The sequence below is a fragment of the Protopterus annectens genome, chromosome 5.part0 (genome assembly GCF_019279795.1).
Source record: "Protopterus annectens isolate FY-2018-M chromosome 5.part0, PAN1.0, whole genome shotgun sequence".
Lineage (NCBI taxonomy): Eukaryota > Metazoa > Chordata > Ceratodontiformes > Protopteridae > Protopterus > Protopterus annectens.
Window position 1 is genome coordinate 1,185,947,211 of NC_056735.1, and position 23,121 is coordinate 1,185,970,331.

The 23,121-nt window shown below is 45.5% G+C and overlaps 1 protein-coding gene across 2 annotated transcripts in view; it reads right to left on the minus strand.

Annotated features, from left to right (window-relative positions):
- Positions 1-23,121, minus strand: part of TRIP12 (thyroid hormone receptor interactor 12) — a 3,849,287-nt gene that overhangs the window by 2,697,193 nt on the left and 1,128,973 nt on the right. For both annotated transcript variants that reach the window (XM_044071052.1, XM_044071053.1), the window contains one exon: positions 17,632-17,793. In XM_044071052.1, coding sequence (XP_043926987.1) covers positions 17,632-17,793 — 162 coding nt within the window. The remainder of the gene's footprint in view (positions 1-17,631; positions 17,794-23,121) is intronic.

Below are 23,121 nucleotides of genomic sequence, written 5' to 3' on the forward strand. Positions count from 1 at the left end.
GAAGAACTTTCCTGTGCGGGTTCTCTCTTGGTGGCAGCCGCCACCAACATGGCATCAACAGGAGATCCCTTGGCCCAAGACTGTCTATCCGTTGGGGAGCTAAGGACTTTGTCGGGTCGTCTCGGGATTGGCTCCACGGTGCCGGGCTCCTTCCACGCCCTGGTAATAATTAAGTTTACCAGGGGGGTCAGCCGGAGGAGACACCCAGGAGGTAGACGGGCCTGCCTCAAACGCCTCCAGGAACACGGATTCATCCGCGGAAGGTTTTTGGGCAGACCACCCCCCTCTAATAAGCAACATTTCCATGATATCTCCGAAGGAGACATCTTTGGGGGGGTGACCTTGGGGAACCTTCCCCTTCATCTAAATCCGTGTCGGTGGTGACGGACTCAGGGGAGTCCAGGTGCCTCCTTTTACACCTACGTTTACGAGGGACCTCCTCGGTGGGACTTTCCGAAGAGGGCTCGTCAACGGGTTCTTGTTCCTCCAAAGGAACCAGCTGGAGGGCTTGAGCAGGCTGTCCCGATGGTCGGATGACTGAGAATAGACCCACATGCAGCGGGGGTATGGGAGGAACCGAAGCCCGAACGGGGGACCTGGAGGACCTCGACAGTACCCTCTCCACTACCTCAAATGCCGAAGGAAACTACTCTCGCCAGGCTCCGAAAGTAATCTCCTCGGCTCCGAGGTAGGGATCGGGGCCGATGGAGTCGGAGCCGACAGAGAGGTATGCTCCGAACCCAGCAGCGCCGAAGACACACCAACTCCCACAGATCCGACGCTCAGCCCTTGGCCCCGAGAACTCGGATCCGACACGCTTGAGGGCACAGTCAGCGTCGAAGAGACCAGAGCTATCGGCGCCGACGAATCCCCGGCTCTGAAAGGGCCCGGATCCGATGACTGCAAGAACCGAAAATGAGTCGGAGAAGGAGTGATCGGAGCAAAAATGGGGGCCGCACTCCCCCCCAGAGGGGGGGAGGCAAGAGCACCCCCATCTGCATTTGGGTCTGTATGAATCGACGCATCATCCAATCCATGTCCGCATCGGTGAGGCTTCTGGTCGACCTAGAAGTCGTAGTCAAGGCGGGCCGGGAGGGCCACCTCGACGACCTCGAGGGAGGCCGATACTCCTCCTCTGGCTCCGGCGCAAAACAGGGCGAATGGCGCCGAGAGGGGGAGGATCTGGAAACCCTTGAGGGAGACCTAGCCAGCTTAGATGGCGGGGCTGAGGGTTGAGCCTCAGCCCGCCTTTTCTGAGACCTGTGCCCATCCTTGTCCTTGTGCCTCTTCTCTTTGGAGGAAGAGGCACCAGAGTCCCCCGAGCTCAAACCCAAAGAGGGAGATTGAGTCCCCGGTTGAGCAGGGGGCGCAGAAGGCACCGGGGCTGCCGAGGCAGCCTGAGCCTGAGCGGGAGAGGAAGAAGAAGCAGATTCCTGGGGAAGCAAGCCCGCCAGGATCAGCTTATTCTTCCTGTCCCTAAGTGCCCGGGGGTTACTGGCCGCACATACTGGGCAGGCCATAGATAAATGGGCCACCCCCAGGCATAAAACGCACTGAGTGTGGCCATCAGCCGGAGAAAGCTTATGGCCACACTCAGTACACTTTGAAAAAACGGCTTTGGGCCCTTCAGCCATTTTGACTAACACTCACACACGCACACCCAAACACTAAGGGGGAGGGGTGTCACACAGAAAAACAACTAACTCTAAAAAAAATAACGAGTATCTAAACTACGACTAAAAAAACCCAGGGATACTACTCACACATACACTAAAAAATACAATCTTCCCAGTTGAGAAAAAAGTTTAAGAAAAGTAATAATCTCACCAAAAGTCATGGAGCTCTTCAAAGGTAGCTGCTTCAGCCGCGGCAAAAAACGATCTGGGGTAATACAGCATGTAGCAGGAGATTATGGGTAGGGGGCAGGAGCTAGGAGCTCGTATCTTGTAGCTTGGAAAGCTGCCGGCTCGGATCCGAGGTCGGATCCGATACCCACAGGTTGCAGAGCAAATGAAGTAACTACTTCAGATCATTTCTTTTTGATTGATATGCAGGTGCATTTGACTTGGGTTCCATTTGCCCAGAATGCACTTCCTTGCCAGGTGAGCCCCCCATGCATAGTCTGATGCGTCTGTTAGGGTTTGGGTGGCAGGGGGTAGTGTGAAGGGTAGTCCCTTGTTTTGGTGGCAGGCCTCTGCCCACCAGAGGAACTCTAGGCGTAGGCAAGGTATGATAGGAATCACTTTTTCCAGGCTGTGAGAATGTTGACTCCATAGGCTTTTTAGATATCACTGTAGTTTCCTCATAGGAAGTCTTGCTTATGGAATTAGAAGAATGCAGGAGGCCAAGAACCCCAAGATTTGCAGATAGCAGGGTTTTTGTGGCCACTTGTTTGAAATAGGTTACCAAATGAATTTGCTTTTCTGGCGTGAAGTAAGCCATCTGGGAAGTTGTATTCAAGCTTGCTCCCAGGAATGTAATTTGTTGACAGGGTACCAGTTGTGATTTCTTTTCATTTATGGTGTACCCCAGACAAGTTAGAATCCTTTTTACAAACACTAGATGATGCAAAAGTATACCCTGGCTTTCTGCCTGAATTAGACAATCGTCCAGGTATGGGTATATTTGAATACTTCTTTGCCTGCAAAATGCAATAACTGGAGCCAGGCACTTTGTTAATACCCTGGGTGCAGTAGACAAGCCAAAGGGCAGTGCAGAGAACTGATGATGCATGCAGCCTGCTTTGAAGCACAGGTATCTTCTGCAAGATTCCCTGAATAGGATGTGCAGGTATGCTTCTTTTCAATCTAGTGTTGCCAACCAGGCGTCTGCCTAGCATAGGAAGTAATTGAAGAGTCAGCATCTTGAATTTTGGAATCTCCAGAAAGGTGTTTAGAGTAGACAGGTCCAGGATTAGACGCCATGATTCGTCTTTTCTGGGTACCAGAAAAAGTCTGAAGTAGAAACCTTGTCCCTTTTCCTCTTCTGGTACCAGCTGAATAGCCCTCATGCTTAAGAGGGAAAATACTTGTTTTTGAGCCTCTGCCCACTGATTTAGGGGCAGGTCTGGCCACCCATTTGGTGTTGGCAACATTTGGAAATGAAATCTGTATCCCTGGAACACTATTTAAAACTCATTTGTCCTGGGTTATGAGTTCCCAGTTCTTTGCATGAAGAGCAATCTTTCCCCCCAAAGGGGTGGTCAAAAGATAAATGCTTGGGAATTTTAAAAGGAAGTCATTGAGACTGTTTACCATAGGGGTGTCTTGTTATTTCCAGATTTGGAAGTGGAGGCCCCCCCACTGCTTAGTTCTGGGAGTCCCCTGGGACTGAAACCTGGGGGTTTTGTTGTGTCTGGGTTTGGCTTGGGAAGACCTGGAAGGGACTGGAAAGGACCAATTCTTAGTAGGCCAATGCCTATCAAATCTAGGAGGTTGCACTTGGAAAAAATCTTTAACAGTCTGCATAGATTTAGCTTTATCTTCCATCTTTTTAAGAACTTCTTCAGCCTTGTTGCCAAACAGGTGGTCCTGATTTAAAGGAGCATCCAACAATTTAGCTTTAACATGATCAGGCAAAGATTGCTCCCAAAGCCAAGCATGCCTTCTAAGCACAGACCCAGTAACAGCAGCCCTGCAAGAGGCCTCTAAAGAATCAAATCCACATTGCAAAGTATGTTTTCCAACTTGTTCAGCAGAATGCATTAAGTCCTGTAAATCTTTATTTTCCACACAGTCAGAAATCATCATTTTCTGTTTAAGCATTCCAATAACAAGTTGCTGATATTTTAACATATGAAATTGGCAGTTTAAAGCTCTGAATGCCAAGGTTGCAGAAGTATAAACCTTTTTACCCCATCTATCTAGCGCCCTGGAGTCTCTATCAGAAGGGGTAGAATTTTTAGCAGTAGAAGCCTTAATGCCCTTGGGCTCCTGAGAAATAGTCTCTGGATCTGTAGCAGGATTTTTAAAAAGGAACTTGTGGGACTCAGGAACCCTGTAGTATCTGTCAGGTTTACTAGGAGCAGGAGGCAGGGAATCAGGGGCCAAACTGGATTCCGAGAAAACATCAACAACAATGTCTAGTGCAGGAGGTATAGCCAAAGGCCTATGCTGAGGTAGGAGGAGGAAATCCCTAAGCCTCTTTTTTGAATCAGAAAATTCCTGGGTTTCCCAATAAAACGCTCCCTTAAAGTATGTAAAGTTTCCCCAAAAGAAAAATCCTCAGGAGGGGAAGCAGAGGGAATAGAATCCTCTGCATCAGAATCCTCGTAAGTAGGTATGGACAAATCCAGGTCATCAGAAGAGTCAGAAGAAACAGAATCATGGTCAGAAGATTCATAACCCAGCTCAGCCCTAGACCTCAGGGGAGGTTGACAACCCATGATGAGAGTTATTAGATCTTCAGCCATTTTTATCACTTGTTTTTTTTAGGCATAGGGGCCTGAGCATGTGCCCTGCACGTCATTTTTTTTAGGCATGGATCGAGATTAGTAATGAAGGAGGTGTCTATTTAAAATGCCAGTCTGTAGGCCTGAATACACCCTCAGAAGCCGGTGCCTGCACAGCGGCTCCGGACCCATCCAAGGTAGAGACATCTGCGGGTTCCATAGTTGAAGTATTTCGTGGCATACCGGACCCCGAATGGGTCTCAGTAGAGGCTTGCGAATCAGAAATAGCGGGTATCACGGGCTGCGAAAGCACCTCACTGAGTACCGGCGAACTGGCGGCTGGCTTGGGAGAAGCGTCATCTGCAGTTTTGGACCTCGGCGGCCGGTCTCTGTCTTTATCTTTGTGTTTTTTCGGAATCCCGGTAGTCGGATGGCTAACCGACATTTCTGGATAATTAAACCGAAAACCGAAATATTTAGAGGCAAAAATATACAGACGACGGATAGTGCGCCGATTAAATAAAGCACAAAACCAACAGCAAGGTACGTCGTGGTCAGGGCCTAGGCAAGGAATACAGTACAAATGAAAATCTTTATGAGGTATTTGCTTTCCACAAGTAATGCAATTATTAACTTTTACTGACAAAGTTAAGGAGCAAGAAAAAGTTTCCCCAACGGGGTACTTAGCTTTATGTTGAAGACTTGGGTTCTGAAACTTGAAAACGAAAATTTCAGGAGTCGGCCAACCGGCACTTGCAAACTGCTTCTGCTTCGGGCATCGCACGTCAAGAAAGACTGATGTAATGGCATCGGCTGCATGTTTCATACCCCTGACGACCTGACGTCATGGAAGAAGGGACAGCAACAGTGAAACACTAAGAACATCGGAGAAGGAGTTATAGGTGTAAAGAAAGGCTGCTAGCTCCCCCCTCCAGAGGGAGAGGGTGCAGCCAAGACCCCCATCGGGATCTGAGTGCAGATAAATCTCTGCATCATCTTGTCCATCTCCGCTTCACTCAAGCTCTGGAAGGAGTGGGAAGAAGAAGATGCCACCGAAACAGGTCTGGAATGCCAGTGGAGTGAGGACCTATCTGGGGACTGGATAGGGGTTTCATCCGACTCAGGGGAGAATCTAGGAGACCTAGGCCTGGTTGGAGGCCTCACTTTTGGTGGTGGACCTGCCTGAACCGTGCAACTGGGGGACCACTTTTGCAGCTTGTCCTTCCTCTCCCTCTCCAGACCTCTTGGCGGGAGTTTGATAAGCAGAGGCCAGGAAGGAGGAAAAAGATGCAGCTGCTGCTGTTTCCTCGGAGGGGGATGAAAGTACTACTGTCCCTGAAGAGGGAAGAAGGCCTTTTAAAATTAGTTTGTCCATCCTGTCCTTCAGTGCTCTGGGGTTGAACCAAGCAGAGACAAGACAGGAGGTCTGAAGGTGCGCTGCTCCCAGACATACCACACACAGAGTGTAGCCATCCGCTGGGGAAAGCTTATGACCACACTTTGGGCATTTCCTGAAACCTGATTTAGGGGCTTCTGACATCCCTAAACAGGCCCACACTCACGTGATAGAAAAGACAAAGAAACGGAAAGAAAAACTTTTTTATTTTGACCGACTGTCGCGGGGAGATAAAGAAAATGTAAAGAAGGAAAATAGAGAAGATTATCGCAAACAATACACCAAATTTTTACTCACAAAGATCCAACTAAAGCTAAGAACTCGGACCACGCTTGCTGCTTCACTTGCGGCAAACAAGATCTTAAGGGAGGAAGGAGACGGGGCATTATGGATAAGGGGAGGAACTGGGAACTCAGATTGGTAGCTGGAAAATGTGGCCATGTCAGATCTGAAACCCACAGGTTAAAGATCAAATTAAGTTAACTACTTCGGATCAGTAGATATCTTACTGATCACTGCTGCAGTATTCCAATATGATTGGGTTATCTCGCCGGGATAACCTGACATCCTGCTAGCATACCAAGGCCAAAAAACATCCATACACCTGCATGTCTGGCATACGGCCCAAGACAGTGGGCGAAGGGATACATAAGCAGACAGAGGAACGCAACAGCCACAGACTAAACCAGGAGACCCTGGAAAAGCCCGAGTAAAAAGAGCAAGAAAAAGAAGTTATGTACCTACCATAACGTTCCATGTTAATTGTTCTTCATCTCGCCTTCCTTCTTGCTGGATGGGTGGCTCCGACTCGGCCACTTTCTATAGCTCGAGTTCTTTAGTGGCTCGAGGCTACCCCTTATCCCAGGATGCCCAGAGTCAGCTACCCAGATCTCGTTTGAGATAGCTCACACTAGACATAATCATAGAAGATAATCCATTACTATTAAACCTGGATATACAGTAAATTGTCATGGTTTGCTTTGGAAGCAACTAATAAAAGTCAGCCAGTGAAACCACTGAAAAACTCCACTCAATCATCGATGAAGAGGGAAGGAGGGAGGGACGCAAGAAGGGAGGCGAGATGAAGGACAAAGTACAGTTTTGTACCTACCATAAATGTAGATGTTCCGAGTGTTCACCCTGCTACAGTCATCACACTTGGGTTATCCTGCCGTCAGGCGGTCCCGCAGTCGGCCTGAGTTCCAAAGTCTTGGTCCGGCGTCGGTTGCTGTCGCTTCTTCCCTGACGTCAGTGCGCCAGGGGTATACAAGAGGCATCCGACGCCATTTTCTCCAGTCTTTCTTGCCACGCGGTGCCCGAAGCAGAAGCAGTTCGCAAGTGCCGGTTGGCCGACACCTGAGATTTTCGAATCGAATTTCAGTCCGAAGTCTTCAATAAAGCTAAGTACCCCATTGGGGAACCTTTTCTTGCCTCAGTCCGATGTCAGAAAAAGTTAACAATTGCATTTCTTGTGGGAAGCAAATACCTCATAAGAACTTCCATTCTTATTGTATTCCTTGCCTAGGCCCAGACCACAACGTCGGTTTTGTGCTAGGTTTAATAAACGAACTATCAAACGCCGTTTTGATTTCGCACGACATTACTTTGGTATGAAATTTAATTATATCATGCCGTCGGAGTAGCCGAGTGTGATGACTGCAGCAGGGTAACACGATGAACATCTAACATGGAACATTATGGTAGATACATAACTTCTTTATGTTAAGTTGGCCAATCTCACCTTCGTTCTTGCTGGATGGGACAGCGTCCCTAGCACCTCAATCCTGGGTGGCTCATTGGAACAGACTCTTCAGAACCGTGGAACCAAAGGAAGCCCTGCCCCGGGAGACTACATCTACTTTGTAATGAGAAATAAATAAATTAGGATCTGCCCAAGTAGCTGCTGCACAAATTGAATCTATGGGCAATCTAGATTGAAATGCTACTGAAGTAGCTACTGACCTGGTTAAATGACCTTTGGGTTTTGCGACAAAAAGATCTTCCAGCAAATGGTAGGTATAAGGCAATGGTGTCTGATAACCATTTTGACAAGGTTACTTTAGAAACTGAAAGGCCTTTGTTGTTAGCAAATGAAAGGAACAACTGATCTGATTTTCTCATCTCTTTAGTTCTGTGTAGATAGAAACAGTTGTCTATGCACATCCAATTGGTGTAATCTGTGTTCTGCCTTGCTGGAATGATTAGGGAAAAAGACAGGAAGTTCAATGGATTGATTCAAATTGTGTTCTGAACAAACTTTAGGTAGAAAAAATGGGTTGGTTCTCAGAGAAACTCTGTCTTTGTGAAAAACCAGGTATGGAGGGGCAAACACACAGGGCATGGAGTACTGAAACATGTCTGGCAGAAGTAATAGCAACTAGGAAGAAAGTTTTCCAAGAGAGAAATTTCAAAGAACATGATGCTGCTGGTTCAAAGGGTGGCAGTATCAAAGAGGCCAGAACCAAACTGAGATCCCAAGGTGGAAGAGGCTCTTTCACTGGGGGTATAAGTAGATATGTACCTCTCATGAAGGCCTTAAAGAGTTTGTGAGACATTACGCTTGAGTTAGAAACTCCAATGTGAAAATTTGAAATGGCAGCTAGTTGTACTCTGACGGTAGCAACAGCTGCACCAGACTGAAACAGTTCTGCTAAGAAATCCAAAATCTCTTGCACAGGAGCTGTAAAATAATCTAAATTCCTGGATACTACCCAGTAAGAGAATCTTTTCCATTTGCTAGCATAAACTTTCCTTGTAGTTGTCTTATGGGAGGAAACAATATCATCACACACTGCTGGGGAAATATTGGTGAGCCTGGCCAAGATTGGAAGTGCAGTAACCAAGCTGTGAGCTTGAGAGATTGGAGGGATTGGTGTAACCCGCCTGATTGATGAATCAAGAGATCCGGTACTGGGTCCAGAATCCAAGGCTGGGCTAGAAGGTGGGGGGTGAAGGAACGGAAAGCAAATCTGTCGAGGCCAATAGGGGGCAATGAGGATCATCTTGCAACCCAACGATTTTGCTTTCTGAATGACTTTTGGAATTAGGAGGAAGGGAGGAAATGCATAAAGGAGTCCCTGAGGCCAATCGTGGACTAGAGCGTCCCCGGTTGTGTGACCTGGAGTAGGAACAAGGGAGAAGTAGCTGCTGCATTTGTTGTTGAGGGGAGAGGCAAAGAGATTGCAGCAAGGCTGGCCCATTTGCAGAAAGTAAGATCTACAATTCCCTGTTTCAGAGACCACTCGTGAGGCATGAGGATAGCCCTGCTGAGCCTGTCCGCTATTACGTTGGACTTCCCAGGGATATGTGTTGATGTCAGAAAACATTGGGATGAAATTGCTCATTGCCACAGTCTGAGGGCCACTCAGCACAAGGGGTAAGACCTGGTTCTGCCCTGTTTGTTGATGTACCAAACCACTGACATGTTGTCCATCTGTACTGCAATAGTCCCGGCAGGGAGAGAGTCTTGAAGAGTTTGCAATGCTAGGAGCACCACTCTCATCTCCAGGAAGTTGATGTGCAAGTGGTACTCATGAGGTTGAGAAGTGCCTTAGACTCTCTTCCCTAGATAATGCCCCCCCCCAGGAAGTGTCCGTGGTCACTGTGGCAACCGGATGGGATTCCATGAAAGGTGTGCCCTGAGTCACTAGTGGGGAGACCATCCACCAGGAAAGGTGTCTTTTGCAAGACTCCGTAATTAGCATAATGTGAGACATGGGTAATTCTTGGAAGGACCATTGTGTGAAAAGAAGCCACTTAAGGATTCTTATGTGAAAGTGTGCTAAGGGAACTAGAAGAACGGCTGCTGCCATGGACCCTAGAGCTTGAAGAACATATTAGACTTGAATTCTTTTGCTCCTCAAGAGAAGTGACACCTGTTGTCGAATAATGGAAACTCTTTCCTGAGGGAATTTCACAATCATTTTTCTTGTGTCTAGTTCTGCTCCTATGTATGTAATAGACTGACAGGACAACAAGGCAGATTTTTCGAAGTTTATTGTGATGCCTAGTTGAGCACAGGATGTGATGGTGTAATTTCGTGCCTCTATAAGTTGTTGCCTGGTGGTAGCAATGAGTAGCCAGTCGTCTAGATAAGGAAACACCTGGAATCCTAGACGTCTCAGGTGAGCTGTAACTACTGCCATGCATTTGGTGAACACCCTGGCGGCTGTGGTGAGACCAAAGGGCAGAGCTCTGAATTGGTAATGACTGGCCCCTAGCCGGAAGCATAGAAATCTCCTGGACCGTCTGTCCATTTTTATATGATAGTATGCATCCTGAAGATCTATGGAGCACATCCAATTGTCCTGACCCAAAAAGGGGAGAATGGACTGCAGTGTTACCATTCGGAACTTTTCTTTTTGTACAGATTTGTTTAATCTGCTGAGATCCAGAATTGGTCTCCAGTCCCCTGTCTTTTTGGGCACTAAAAAGAATCTTGAGTAAGTTCTGGGTCCTACTTGGTCTGTGGGGACTTTCTGGATGGCTCTTTTTTCTAGCAGTCTTGAAACTTCTGTGACTGCCTGATGCCTTAGATTGGGTGGAACATCTGGGATGGATTTTTTTGAAACAAGAGGGGGTTTGATGGAAGGGAATCTTATAACCTCCGGATATAATGGATAGTACCCATCTGTCTTTTGTAATATTTTGCCAGGCGATTGGGTACAATGAAAGCCTTCCCCCGACTGCCTCCAGAGTTGAGCACTTCAGGGATGTTGATAGGGTTTTGGAAGACAACATATCTCTGTCACCCTGATTTTGCGGACCCCCTCTGCCACGGGGGCGGCCATCTGCCATAGTTATTGTTTCCCTCTCTGCTCCTGGGAGAAAAATCACCACGTGCGTCAGGCAAGGGTCCCTGGGATTTTAGAAACCATATCTTTCCACCCTTCTGACCCTTTGGGTATGGTCTGGTAGGAGTGGAAAAACAGACTCCCACATCAAACAGCATCTTGCCTTCCCTGCTGGCACCTGATAAGCATGTCTTTCACCTGAGGTCCAAAGAGAGAGGAGCCATCAAAGGGGGTACTGGTGAAGGACGCTCTGAAAGGTTCCGCAAACTGACACAGCCGCTGCCAAGAATGCCTTCTAAGAGACACTCCTGTTCCTGCAGCTCTGCTCGCTCCATTGGCTGCGTATGAAATAAGCCTCATGGAGGAGTTGACTACTGAATTTACAGTCGCCAGCTGGGTAGCTACCTTGGCTGAAGCTCCCTCAGTTGTGGGGATCTTGTAGGGTATCTCCAAACTCTTTTAGGAGATCCCTCTGAAGCCTAGTAAAATGGGAAAGATAGTTCAGGGACCTAAGGGAGAGAGTCGCTGATGAAAACATTCGCTTCTCATATCTGTCCATCGTACGAGTGTCTTTATTCGGTGAATGGACAGATAAGTAGGTTTCAGCTAACTTTCTCTTTGTGGCTGCTGCTACCACCATGGCATCAATTGGGACACCGTTAGTCAGGAACGGTTTGTCTTGGGGAGCTGTGATAAACTTATTGGGTCTCCTCGGGACAGGTTCCATGGAATCTGGAGCTGACCAAGCCTTTCGAGACACTATGGACATGAGTAGATCAAAAGGCGGAGACACGCAGGAGGTGGAAGGTCGGGAACCAAATGCATCCAGGTATACAGACTCATCCTCGGAGGAGGCTAGGGAAGTTCAGCTACGCCTCTGCTTAAGAATCTTGAGGCTGTCTGAAAAGGAAACCTCTTCAGAGGGGGACCTTGGGAACCCTCCAATTCATCCAGGTCTGTATCTGAGGTGACAGACTCAGGGCAGTCTTGGTGCTTCCTCTTGCACTTTTTCTTCCGGAAAGCCTGCTCAGAATGCTCTGGGGAGGTTTTGGAAGAAGAGGGTTCACCCAATGGGGTGTCCTGGGGCATAGGTTCCCTATGCTTTGGGGCTGGAGGAGGAGCAGAGGTTGGCACAGCCACCGAGGGGTACGGAGCCGATGGGACCGATAGTGGGGCAGTCCGTGGGGACAGCACTCTCCGCATGACCTCAAAAGCGCCACTGTCTTGACACAAAGAGGGCTCCAAAGAGACAGGAAACTCACTCCGCGCTAAGGGCGAAGGCTCCGAGGCCGATGTGGGAGCAGAGCTCAACGAGCAGACTCTCCAAGAGAGAGAGAGCGGAGTCGGACAAGGGTTCAATGCCACTTCCCCCCTCAAAGCCGACGAGAGCGCTTCGGCGCCCAGATACCACGATGGAAGGAAGAACCAAAGTGATCGGAGACGAAGGAACCACTATCGGAGTGTCCATTGACCCCAGCTCCAAACTAAGCATAGTCGGAGGAGGAATCGAAGCAGATGGAGCCGAAGCCTGCTGAGGCGAACACGAGAGCATTTTTGCAAGGGCCTGTGATTTCAGCAACCCAATGACCACTCTCTTCACGTCCTGATCAGATATCCTCGAGGATCGAGAGGAGTGGGAAGATGAGCGATGACTGGCTTTGCTCTCAAGTAAGGGTGATTGTGGCACCGAGCAAATCGGCTCCAATGAAGGAGACCTAGCTCGCTTGTGGCTCTGAGGTAACAGTTGGAGCCGACAGAGGAGTAGTCTTGTTGGTGCTAGAAGGCACTGACACACTTGGTTTGTCAAGCTCACAGGTCAGTTCCGAACATGGAGCCAACGGCTTGACTGACTTCAAAGATTTCACTGGCTGAGATGCTTTAGCCGGAGAATCCTGTTTTAACAATCCACAGAGGATTAGTTTGTTTTTCCGCTCCTGCAGGACCCTTGGACTAAAGGCATGACAAATAGAGCAAGAGTCCTGCCGGTGCAGAGCCCCCAAGCAGTACACACAACTAGTGTGCCCATCTGTCAGAGACATCTTCTGACAACATGAGTCACACTTTTTAAACCCTGAGGTTTTAACTTACTTAGACATTTTGAAGTACCACAAAAAGACACACTACAATAATAAACTAAAAATTATATTAAAGACCTTAAAGGAGAGCCTCTAACTTAAGCATCTGTCCTTAAGGGGGGGGGTGATTCTCTAACTTAAACGAGTTCAGGGAACAACAGAAGGTTTATCGACCAAGGGGCGATGGCCAACACAGCACAAAAACACAACAAAGGACGAGATAAGAGGTTTACAACTAAAGCAACTTACAAACTACTATAACTGCGAAAAAATACATCAAATTTTTAAGCAAATGATTTGACTTTAGAGAAAAAAGTTATACTAAGCCTGAGCCAGTATTGATGCAACCTTGCAGCTAAAGCGGCAAATTACATCTAGGTAGTTGACGCTGGGCATTCTGGGATAAGGGGTAGCCTCGAGCCAGTAAAGAGCTCTTGAGCTATAGAAAGTAGCAGAGTCGGAGCAGAGGATCAGCTCCGAACCCATCCAGCAAGAACAAAGGCGAGATTGGACAACTTAACATAATATGTCAGCTAAAAGAAGGGGAAAGATCCACATGATTCAGAGAGATTAGTACAACTAAGGAGAAAAGGAAGGAAGGATGGATGGACTACTGAAACAGTGATCAGTAAGACATCTATCATTATGGTATGTTCTTACACAGCTGTATTGTGTCCTTCCATAGATCACTTTTACAGTGCTCCAATATTAACAGGCAATTCCAAAGCTTAGAAGTTGGATACAGTGAATGGAACAAAGACATGGCAGTCATCCACCAATCCTAGATGTACAGATCTGGCAAAATAAGTCCTTACTTTATAAAAAGTGTTTATGTTGTAATATTTTGTGAAGGTGTGTACAGAGGATCAGGTGGCTGTTTACAGAATGGCTCTGGAGTCAATGCTCTTGAAGAAGGTACCACAGGAGGATACTTCACTGGTGAAGTGTGCTTTCACTAATGAAGATAAGGACTTGCCATGATAGGAATAACAAAGAGAAATGGACTTTGAGATCCATTTAGAGACTGGCGTTTCAGAGACCAGGTTGACCAACTTGCCTTCCTGGAGGAAATAAAAAGATGGTCTGTTGTCCTAATGTCTTTAGGTAGAATCTTAGTTTTCTGTGCACATTCAGGGAAGTACAGCAGCCTCTCACACCTGTTCCAAGAGTTTTGAAAAAGGTCAGTAAATATATAGATTGACAATTCATTGACTACCTTGGGCATGAAAAAAAGAGTTAACCCTAAGACAGCGTAACTTTATGAAGACAAGAAAAGGAGGGGTGGATCCTTAAGGACAATAATAGCCACAGAGAATATTATAATCACAAAGCAGCAAAAAGCATTCTAAGAACTAAACCAATGTGAAAACGAAGAAAGGAGATTCTGCTGATAGGGATGACTGCAATCAAATGTACAGAAAATAGGCAAGGGAGGCCTAGAATTTACTGAAGAAAACCGGCAAAGGAACCATGGTTTTGGGAGCACATAACTAGATGGGGAAAATAATAGAATGGGAAGAGCCAAAGACATTTGGACTGCAGGTTAGAGACCACCTTTCCCTATCAGTGACAGATAAGCAAAGTACAGGCAAAGATAAAGGGAAAGAGAATTCTGAGGAGAAAAAGACCTGCTCTGGTAGAGATTTTAGTTGAATCTAGAGCAAAAGCGGATGTTAAAAAAGGGATAATTAGTGGGGCATATAAATTACAGGAATCAATCAGAGGAGGTTACAAAAGATTGGGAAGAGAGACAAGATAAGCAATTCACAAGGTAACAATGGTAGGACACAAGTACGGCTGCCAATATGCAACAAAGTCTAGAAGATTTAGGATTGTTGCTTGAAAGTGTTTGCATAGGTATTTATACCTCATGCAGATTCCAAAGATTTTTTTCTCAGGTAGATGGCAAACACTGCAGGTATGATGGAGAAGAGAGAGATGTAACTGGGAACATACATTTTGGGAATGTAACGGGTTAGACTTCAAAAATTTCAGAGTACTCTGTCAGAAATACTGGGTATGCAAATGATTGTAACTAAAGAAATGATTTTTAGACCTGGGATACGGGAGCTGTATTGCCTAGGCACAATAAGGCCTTCCTAAGTTTAATTCTAGTGGCTGCAAAAAAAGCAATTACTAGAAAATAGAAATCCAAGTCTAAACCAACTGTATTTGAAGTATTCAATATTGTCAAAGAGATAAAAGAACTGGAAGTTGGATCTTTAGAAAACAGTAGCAGCAAATTACATAAAAATGGAAAGTGTGGGAACAATACATGCAGAATAATGTTTTACAGGAGGAGTGAGACTTAAGGGAAAGCAGGAATTCAGCAATTTATGTAATGATGGATTAACGACAGTTAGACAAAAACGTGTGATGTATAATGATTTTAACTAGGAACGTGTTAATATAGTTTGTTTTCTTTTATATAGCTGTACATCTGCCTAGGTCTTAAGTGATAATTCAATAAAAAGGTTCAAAAAACTATCTGGGTGCAGTTCATGGTTGTGAGTGGGTGGGCAGAAGAGAAAGTCCAGATTTAGTTGGATTTGAGACATCCACCACTGTAACTTTCTTCCAAAAGGGGAGAATAGGGATTTGGAAGTCTAGTGAGTGACTGTGCCAAGACGAAAGAGACATGACATATACCACTAGATCTTTGTCATGTTTAGCTTGGCAAATAGTACCACAGGAATGGTTGCTCCCATGTTTCCCTAGGTTCTTAGATCTCTCTTGAAGGAGTAGACTGAAGAGGGAGAGGGACTGAACTTTCTCTTGGGGAAGAAAAGCTGTCATCAGATGGGCATCCATTCTGCAACCTAGAGAAAATCAAAACCTAGAATGGTGCCACAGAAGATTTTTGAAGGCTGATGGTGAATCTCAGTATTTCCAGAAGTGAAACTGAGATGCAGAAGTAGGGTGTCCTGAGTCAGCAAGGAAACGAAAGTTGTCCAGGTATGGGAAATCTATATTCCCTGGGTTTTGCAATAGGCAATGGCTGTAGTGATCCTGTTAGCAATAGGTAAACTGAAAGGTAAAGCAGAGAACAGGAAGTGCAATGAAAAGGAAGAGAACCTGAGGAATTTTCCTCCAGGTGAGTTGAATGAGGAAGTGTACGTATGCATCCTTAAAATCTAGGGAAACCAGAAAGGCTTGAGAAGGACAAAAAAAAGTTTGCAGTGAGAGCATCCAGAAAGATGGCATCCCCAGAATGGAGTTGAGGTAGGATAAATCCAGAATCGTTCTCCGAGTGCCCTCTTTTCTGTGGATTAGAAAAAGTCTTGAATAAAAACTTTTTTTCTAAGTGCTACTGTTGCACTGATTCTATCATGCTCTGGGGTCAGGGAGACCCAGTAAGAGAGAAAGGAGGAGGGAAATTTAATTGCAAAACCATCCGGAAGGGCCTCTCAGACTGGGAGATCAGGAGAAGGACAGAGGAGCCCAAACCTCCAACCAGATTATAGTATTTCTTTTTTTTTTTCTACGTACATTAGACACCTGCTGGGATTCTGTTGGGATTTTAGTTACAGTTCCCCAAAGGAGATTTTCACAAGGGGGGAGTCAGGAGACAAGGTGCCCTCATCAGAAGCAAGCTGGCCAGGACAATGTAGCCGCAAGAATAATGCTAAGGAATCTTCAGTTGAATCAGATTCCCAACTCCATCTTCATCTGAGGAGGGTGGGGAAGTAAAGTAGTAAAAAAAAATGAAAGGGATTTCAGAGACAAAAAGGCCTCGTATAGTCATGCCAGAATTCTACATTCATGTTTTTTCTTGACACGTGTAAGCAGGAGAAACATTTTTTTGTTTTCAGTTTTTCATGGAGTGATGTCCGTCATCACAAAGTGGAGCAGGTCAGGTCAGAACCATGCCAAACCTCAATTTAAATTCCAGGTGCCTCTTCCCACACAAAGATTTGCCAAATGTCCTCTGGTCCCCTCTGAAATGATCACTCTCAGTTCCTCCGTCTCAACAGTATCTGTAGTAGTCATCTCACTGGACGTGAGTCTGACATCACAACAGCCCCCAGCGGGATTCATGGTGGTTGGTACCACAACAGTCAGATGTACCACAGATTTCTACAGCATCTCAATGCGTGTGCCTGAATCAGACTGGGCAGCAGTCAGTTCAGGTCTAGTTTTCTTGTACTTTGTGGTATGAGCAGGATGTCTAAGGCCAAGGGTGCCATCATTTTGGTCTGCATGCAGCACTTCAAATATTGGGTTTAAGTGTGTGTCTTAAATAGGAGAGGAGAGTAGAGTATGGAGGGTTTTAGGAACAAATGATTGGCAGATCTGACAGTTTCTGTAACTGTGTTCAGCTCTTAAACAAAATAAGCACTGAGATTGGAGCTCCTTATATGGCATCTGCCCACCACACTCTCACTTCCCTCTCTTAAATAACATTAACAAATCTTTTAGAGCAAACTAAAAGAAAAACAAGCCCACTCCCAAACTGGGCACCTCTGTGAAGTGCTGGCAATGGTAGCAGTCAACAACAACAGAGAACAGACCAATGGAAACAAAAATTCTGCATTTGGAGAGGCAACAAGATACTCAAAAGACCACTTATGTACCACCACACCCATTGTGTGTGTGTGTCATTTTTCATGAAGAATAGTGCAAAAGGTGTTTTATATGTTAAAAAGCAACTGCTAAAAAGATCTGCAGTTATGTCCTGGCCTCTAGTGACAGAGGTTCTTGTAAGACCAACTTACAAACTAACAGAATATATATAGTTGTTTCTTTAGAATACCTATTTTTAAGTATAACCAAATTTATTCAATTACGATTAATAGTTACAATAAGGATCCTTTTCTGGGATACCTACTCTATGAAGGAAAAAAATGCAAACATTTGTGAATGGAATTGTTTTGGATGACCACTTGCTTTCTTCTAGCTATGATGGCCCAGGTGTTCTAAGCTTCAAATGAAACATGATGGGATCAGACAGAATATTAATTATTACAAATTTCTTACCTGATGAGTTAATCTCTGTGTGAGCAGAGGCAGCGAATCAGAAACAAAATGAAACTCATCTGGAGTAATACTCTGGCAACAATTGGCAGCAATAGCTAATGCATTTCTTTGAGCATTGATGCTGAAGAATTCAAGAAACAGCAAACAGTCTGCCAGTCCTCCCTTTAAAAGAAATACCACACAAAACTTTTTAACTGTCAGCACCAGGCCATTGTAAACCAAATTAAGTTTCAAACATAAATAAGCTGTTATGAAAATGACAACCTGTGCAAAGAAAAATGAAAACATTTTCTGAATCTGCAGTTTTTTTCAATTACATGAAGCATGTTACAATCAAATAGGTAACACCAAAAATGTACAAAGATTTATGCTAGCAACTACTTAAATTCTCAGTTTTCTTGAAAAAGTGGTGTCTTTACAATTCTTCAACCTCCAGAAGGTGCTCTCAGTGATTCCACGTCTTCCACTGGCTGCACTTAACTTTTCAGATTGCCACACAAACAATGATTTCTACAGCAGGAAAGACAAACAAATGGAATACTGCATACTCCCTTTTCTGGTACTCTGCCCACTTAACACTAAAGGGCAGAAAAAGGTTCACATCTATCTGATTTCAGTTCAGAAAAGTAGTACAGTTGTACAAAGTACCTACCAAAACAATTCACCTTTGATAAGAGGTCAGAGTGACAGTAATCAAAACATTTGAGATAACTCATCATCTACTTTCTCCATGATTCAAGTTAGTTTTATTCAGTGGTGGCTTCAACTTGTGAAAACCACTGCAGATATTGCACTGCTATTGATCTCTTCAGTCCTAGAAAACAAGATATTCCTGTAGAGATAAGCATTTGTGGAAGAAGAATATTAATATTAGAAGTAGAAACCTGAAGCCTCTCCCAGCCAGAAAAATCCATTCATGCAGAACATTCCAGAAGGGAAGAAGGGGTGGTTTAGTAGGAACCTGCCCAGTACCTGTGATCCAGGCAATACAAGAAGATGGGTATGGGTGTCCTATGGTTGAGCTTCTAGCTTCTCTTAAGTGGGTTGCCAGCTTCGAGGTCAGAGACTGAGAATGAAACTGCAGGACCTCCATATCTGACCCTGGACATTCTCAATTACAACTGCATACCCCTTCTGAAAGGGCAAAGCTTTGTCCAGGTGTCCAAAATGGAATGTCTTGTTCAAATGCTTTGTGAGCTCTCTAATCTTGTTGAGCAAGCTTTGATCCGCAGGCATGCCAGCCTCTTAATGGGACTTCCTCTGTAGCTCCAGATCCCTGAAGCACAAGGGGTCAGGGGCTACACAGGTGCCTCACCACAACAGGCTTCCTTGAGTTGGGCAGGGTCATCAGAAATATCACCATGTCCCTAACTACCTTCTCCTTAGCTTGGGGGGGGTCCAAGGTTAAAGAGTGGAAGATGCCACAGAGTACAAGTAAAGGCTTCCAGCCTCTAAGGAAATAGTTTTGCAAGGAACTCCCTTACAACCACATTTTTGGTATAAACTGTTGACAGATAGTGCAATTCCCTATTTCGAGCTCTGAACTGTGCAAGAACGTTCCTTTCTACCAAGAGTTTCTGGCCTGAACTATTGATGGACCCTAAATACTCTGTCATTCTCTGGACCTAAACAAAAAAATCACAAACTAATCTTTGTGAAGACTTTGCCTACCGCAAGAGCACCTGCCTTCATTCTTGTTTTTTTTTTTTTTTGGTGGGGGATCCCCTAAAACATATTAATGGGCATCCTCTCCCACTACACTATACAATGTCTACTGTCAGTAACAAAACAGTAAGAAAAGCATTTCCCCAATGGACTAAGTTACTTACCCAGATGAGCAGGATGAACAATTTTGAACTACAGAAGCACACTAGAAATACTGTGTATGGTAATGCTGACCAAGACACAAGGTGGTTTGGGGCTACCACACATGGAGACATACTACAAGAGAGAGAATAAGAAGTTATGTACCTACCATAATGTTCCATGTTAGTTGTCTTCTTCTCGCCTTCTTTCTTGCTGGTTGGGTTTGGAGCCGATCCTCGGCTCCTACTCGGCCATCTTCAAAAGCTCGAGAGCTGCTTACTGGCTCGAGACCCCCCTATATCCCATGATGCCTGGCGCTAGATACCCAGATCTCGTTTGGTAAACCTAACTACTGACATAATAAAACAATTATAATAATAATACAATAAACATGTTGTAGGATGCATGAATCCTACTGGAGAGACTGCTAGTCAGAAGTAATAGCCAGAGAAGACTCAGCCAGTGATAAAAACGTAAGGAACTCTTCTCGGACTACTAGGATAGGGGGATGGAGGGTGGGACGCAAGAAAGGTGGTGAGAAGAAGACAACTAACATGGAAGTTTTGGTAGGTACATAACTTCTTAATGTTAAGTTGTCTATCTCGCCTTCATTCTTGCTGGTTGGGACAGCGTCCCTAGCACCTCAATCCTGGGTGGCTCATCGGAACAGACTCTTCAGAACAGTGGAACCAAAATCAGCTCTGCTCCTGGAGGCCACGTCCAGCTTATAATGTGAAATGAAGGTATGAGGCTTGGCCCATGTAGCTGCCGCACAAATAGTTTCCATTGGCAATCTTGCCTGAAAAGCCACTGAAGTAGCTAGAGCTCTAGTGGAGTGACCTTTTGGTTTAGCATGAAGCTCTTTATTCCTTAACTGATATATAAATGTAATAATAGATGTCAACCACCTAGATAAGGTTACTTTCGACACCGGTATATCTTGTTTACCCTCAGCATAGGGCAGAAACAACTGGTCTGATTTTCTGATTTGCTTGGTTCTATGCAAGTAAAAGCGTAATTGTCTATGAACGTCCAACTGATGTAATTTGTATTCCGCTTTGTTGGAATAATTTGGAAAAAAACACAGGCAGGTCAATAGACCGATTCAAATTATTATCAGAAGCAACCTTTGGAAGAAAGGAAGGGTTAGTCCTAAGAGAAACTATATAATTGTGAAAAACTAGGTAAGGAGGATGAACACAAAGAGCCTGAAAATCAGAAACTCTTCTAGCTGACGTAATTGCACCAGAAGAAGGATTTTCCAAGAAAGAAACTTCAACGAACAAGAAGCTGCAGGTTCAAAGGGGGGCAGTATCATGGAAGCTAAAATCAAATTTAGATCCCACGGAAGCGGGGGATCTCTTACTGGGGGCCTGAGTAGAGTGTTCCCTTTAAGAAAAGCTTTACAAAGCTTATGGGACATGATGCTTGTATCAGATAGACCTGTATGAAAGTTTGAAATTGCAGCTAGCTGAACTCTAATCGTGGCAGAAGAGGATCCAGCTCAAAAAAGTTCCGCTAGAAAATCTAAAATATGGTGCACAGGGGCTGAAAAGGGATCTATATTCCTGGTCTCTGCCCAGAAGGAAAAACGTTTCCACTTACTAGCATACGTCTTTCTAGTGGTAGACTTATGCGATAAGATGATTTCACGCACCGAGTGGGAGATGTTCGGAAGCTTGGCTAAGGTCGGAAGTGGAGCAACCAACCAGTGAGTTGGAGAGATTGAAGAGATTGGTGCAGCCCACCCAATTGATGGATCAGGAGGTCTGGAATTGGGTCCAGGGTTGCTCCAGAAGGTGATGATGCAGGAACGGGAACCAAATTTGTCAAGCCAGTAAGGGCAATGAGGATCATCTTACATCATGGGTGGGAGGGTGGCCTAATGGTTAAGGTGTTTGCCTTACAAACACAAAGTGCAGGGTTTGAATCTCACAAGGGATAATAGGCTAGGCTTAAAAAATGACTCGCAAGAGCACTTAGCTTAGTATGAATCTATGAACCTATGAACCCAACGTGGTAGCTTTCTGAATTAGTTTGGGAATCAGGGGAAACGAAGGGAATGCATAAAGAAGTCCCCAAGGCCAATCGTGAACTAGAGCGTCTCTGGGGAAGTGTCCAGGAAGAGGGAGGAGAGAGAAGAAATTGTCGCACTTGCTGTTGAAGGGGGTGGCAAAAAGGTCGCAGCAAGGCTGACCCCATTTGCGGAAGATTTTGTCCGCCACTGTCTGACTGAGAGACCACTCGTGAGGCATGAGAATTGCTTTGCTCAGCCTGTCTGCTATAACATTGGACTTCCCAGGGATGTGCGCTGCTATCCGAAACCGTTGGGAAGAGATCGCCCACTGCCAAAGTCTGAGTGCTTCTTGACATAAGGGGTAGGATCTGGTTCCACCCTGCTTGTTGATGTACCATACTACCGACATATTGTCTGTTTGAATTGCAATGGTCCCGGTGGGAAGAGAGTTCTGAAGAGCTTGCAACGCTAAAAGCACGGCCCTCATCTCCAAGACATTGATATGCAGATGGTACTCGTGAGGCTGCCAGGTGCCTTGGACTGTTCTGCCCTGAAAATGCCCCCCCAACCCGATCAGGGAGGCATCCGTGGTCACAGTAGCCACTGGAGGAGGAAGAACAAATGGTCTGCCCTGGTGTATTGATGGGGAAACCATCCACCAAGCAACTTGGTTTTTGCATGACTGTGATCATTATGTGAGACACTGGAAGTTGCTGGAAGGACCATTGTGTGAACAGCATCCACTGAAGGCTCCTCATGTGAAAACGAGCAAGGAGGACTAGTATGATAGCCGCTGCCATGAGACCCAATGTTCTTAGGACGAATCTGGCCTGAATTTTTTTGCATCCCAATCAGACCTGCACATGTCGTCGAATGTCTAACACACTGTCTACTGGAAGTCTCGCTGACATGTCCTTTGTATTTAAGTTTGCGCCTATAAAGGTAATAGATTGACAAGGCGACAATGCAGACTTTTCGAAATTTATTGTGATGCCTAGTTTGGAGCAAGTTTGGATGGTGTAGTCTCTGGCTCGCAGCAGGTGATGCCTGGTGGTTGCAGTAAGGAGCCAGTTGTCTAAATATGGAACCACCTGGAATCCTTGCCGTCTCAGGTGAGCAGCAACTACTGCCACACATTTGGTGAACACCCTGGGGGCTGTGGTGAGACCAAAGAGCAGAGCTCTGAACTGATAATGACTGGCTCCCAGCCGGAAGCGGAGGAATCTTCTGGAGCATCTGTCCACTTTGATATGGTAGTACACGTCCTGAAGATCTATGGAGCACATCCAATTGTCCTGACCCAGAAAGGGTAAAATGGACTGTAGCGTGACCATCCGGAACTTCGTTCTTTGAACAGACCTGTTCAGACTGCTGAGATCCAGAATGGGTCTCCAGTTCCCTGTCTTTTTTGGTACCAAAAAGAACCTTGAGTAAATTCCGGATCCTTGCTGGTCTGCTGGGACTGACTGGATGGCTCTTTATCTTAGCAGTTTTGAAATTTCTTGAACTGCTTGATCCCTTAGATTGGGTGGAACAGCTGGAAGGGATTTGTTGGGAATGTAGGGAGGGCGGAAGAAGGGGATTTTGTAGCCTTCGGATATGATAGACAGTACCCATTTATCTTGTGTTCTACTTTGCCAGGCTTTTGGGTATAGCGATAATCTTCC